The following is a 1092-nucleotide window of genomic DNA, read 5'->3' as shown; positions in this document are numbered from 1 at the left end:
GCGCCCGGGCAAAGCGGCCGCTCCCCGCTCCTGGCTTACATAAGCCGGGGCCGCTCCCCCCCTTCCCCCTCACCTGGCCTCGGGGCACGGCCCCAGGGACCGGCTCACCCCCTGCACGGGACACCTGAGGCTCCCGCGTGTCCTGGGGTGGCCCGGGCATCCCTGGGCGAGGCAGGGGGGTGATTGCGTCCCCGGGTAAAAGTTCTGCCTTGGAGCAGCCCCGCCGCGGGGAGCTGGGCTGTGTCCTCCTCGGCTGTGCCGGCACCTGCCAGCTCGGCACCGCTGGCCAGTTGGGTGGGCTCCAGCGCGAGGCCGGAGGGAAGAAGGGCTGAGCGTGTGCCAGTGCCCGTGCCCTGTCACCCGGCTGCAGTGACCGTAGCAGGACCTTGCCCCAAAGAGCTCAGTGTAAACAGAAAGAAACTCCTGTTGTTGCCTCCTTTCCCGTCTGTGAAGTGGCACCGAGCTGTGCAACGACTTGCTGAGCAAGGAGTGGAATTTAGACTTTCTGAATCTCATCCAGTGCCGTCATTTCATGGCCATCTTTCCCCATCTTTTCTGGGGGAAAAACTGCTGTCTCCACCCCCCCTGAAACTTTGCTATTTATCTAGGTAACTCCGGCTCCTTATGAGCGTAGTACCTAAGCGTTATGACGTTTAGATCACTTCTTGCTGACTTGTGCATCTGAGCAGGGGTTAAAAGTATACACATATTTTTAAATTTGATCATGGATGTGATCAAGTGACCAGATCATTATATGATCAAATTTTAGCTGAAGTGGCAGGAGAGCACTTACTTCGTGCTGTACATACATTCTCATTAAATCAAAATTACCTAGAAGGCAGGTTGGATACTCACATCAAGTAATTTAGAGAGACAGAGATAGCACTTAGAATAATGTTCAAAAAAGTCATTCCGTGATTCAGAGGAACACTAATACAAATATCTCAGACAACTGGTGTTCCCTATAAAGCTAGTGCATACTGAGGGGTGGGGCAGTGGGAATCATGTCCCACTGTAATGTAGACAAATGTTACCTAGCTTTAAACTAGCTGATTTATGAGCTACCGGTGGTCTAGTTACAGCAGTGTGAAG

General features: G+C 53.2%; 1 protein-coding gene across 1 annotated transcript in view; it reads right to left on the bottom strand.

Moving 5' to 3' along the window:
* Positions 1–811, bottom strand: part of DIO3 (iodothyronine deiodinase 3) — a 2415-nt gene extending 1604 nt beyond the window's left edge. Inside the window, exon 1 of the mRNA XM_014525988.2 lies at positions 794–811. Within this exon, the coding sequence (XP_014381474.1) occupies positions 794–811 (18 nt within the window). The remainder of the gene's footprint in view (positions 1–793) is intronic.
* Positions 812–1092: the final 281 nt, after the last annotated feature.

The sequence above is a fragment of the Alligator sinensis genome, unplaced genomic scaffold (genome assembly GCF_000455745.1).
Source record: "Alligator sinensis unplaced genomic scaffold, ASM45574v1 scaffold197_1, whole genome shotgun sequence".
Lineage (NCBI taxonomy): Eukaryota > Metazoa > Chordata > Crocodylia > Alligatoridae > Alligator > Alligator sinensis.
The sequence above is the reverse complement of the archived record's forward strand: the minus strand, read 5'-3'. Positions and strand labels throughout refer to the sequence as shown.